The sequence below is a fragment of the Phaethon lepturus genome, unplaced genomic scaffold (genome assembly GCF_000687285.1).
Source record: "Phaethon lepturus isolate BGI_N335 unplaced genomic scaffold, ASM68728v1 scaffold26010, whole genome shotgun sequence".
Classification (NCBI taxonomy): Eukaryota; Metazoa; Chordata; class Aves; order Phaethontiformes; family Phaethontidae; genus Phaethon; species Phaethon lepturus.
The window spans coordinates 2269-2824 of NW_010511565.1; the positions used below are offsets into that span (position 1 = coordinate 2269).

Here is a 556-nt window from a genome sequence, read left to right on the forward strand (position 1 = left end):
CCAAACCGCAGCCCCTGGCCACCCTAGGCTTCCCCCTCGCCACCCTCCCGACTCCAGCTGGGGCGAGCAGGACCCTGTCCCGCTCACCAGGATCCCGTACTGCCCCTGGGTGAAGTCGGTGGCCTCCTGGGACGGGCCGCGGATGTCACGCAGCCGACGAGGCTCCCGCCTGACCTTGGGCACCGCTGGGACCTTGTCCATGAACTTCAGCTTCGTCCTCTCCGGGAAAGTGATACCTGCCAGGGGACACGTGTGGGAGGGTCACCGGCCCCAGGACACCCCGGTGCAGGGTGGGTGCGGGGAGAGGCAGGTCGGGGGGTGTCCCCGCCATCCCCGTGAGGGGATTCTCCCCTCGCGTGTCTCCCTTACCGCTGTAGTCCGGGGGCAGCATATACTTCTTGAGGCCTGCCCGGGGAACGGTGACGCCGCCGGGACCTGGAGGACAGAACGGGGGCTCAAAGCGGGGCCTGATGCACCGGGAGGGGGGCCCGGGGGCGGCCCCGCTTCCCGGGAGCGGCTCCGGCAGCGTCGGGAGGGACCCTCTCCCGGATCTCAG

General features: G+C 70.7%; 1 protein-coding gene across 1 annotated transcript in view; it reads right to left on the reverse strand.

Annotated features, from left to right (window-relative positions):
* MRPL16 (mitochondrial ribosomal protein L16) overlaps positions 1-435 on the reverse strand; it is a gene marked incomplete at its 5' end in the record, with an annotated part of 1369 nt that extends 934 nt beyond the window's left edge. The window contains 2 exons of the mRNA XM_010284368.1: positions 88-236; positions 370-435. Of these exons, the coding sequence (XP_010282670.1) occupies positions 88-236; positions 370-435 (215 nt within the window). The remainder of the gene's footprint in view (positions 1-87; positions 237-369) is intronic.
* Positions 436-556: the final 121 nt, after the last annotated feature.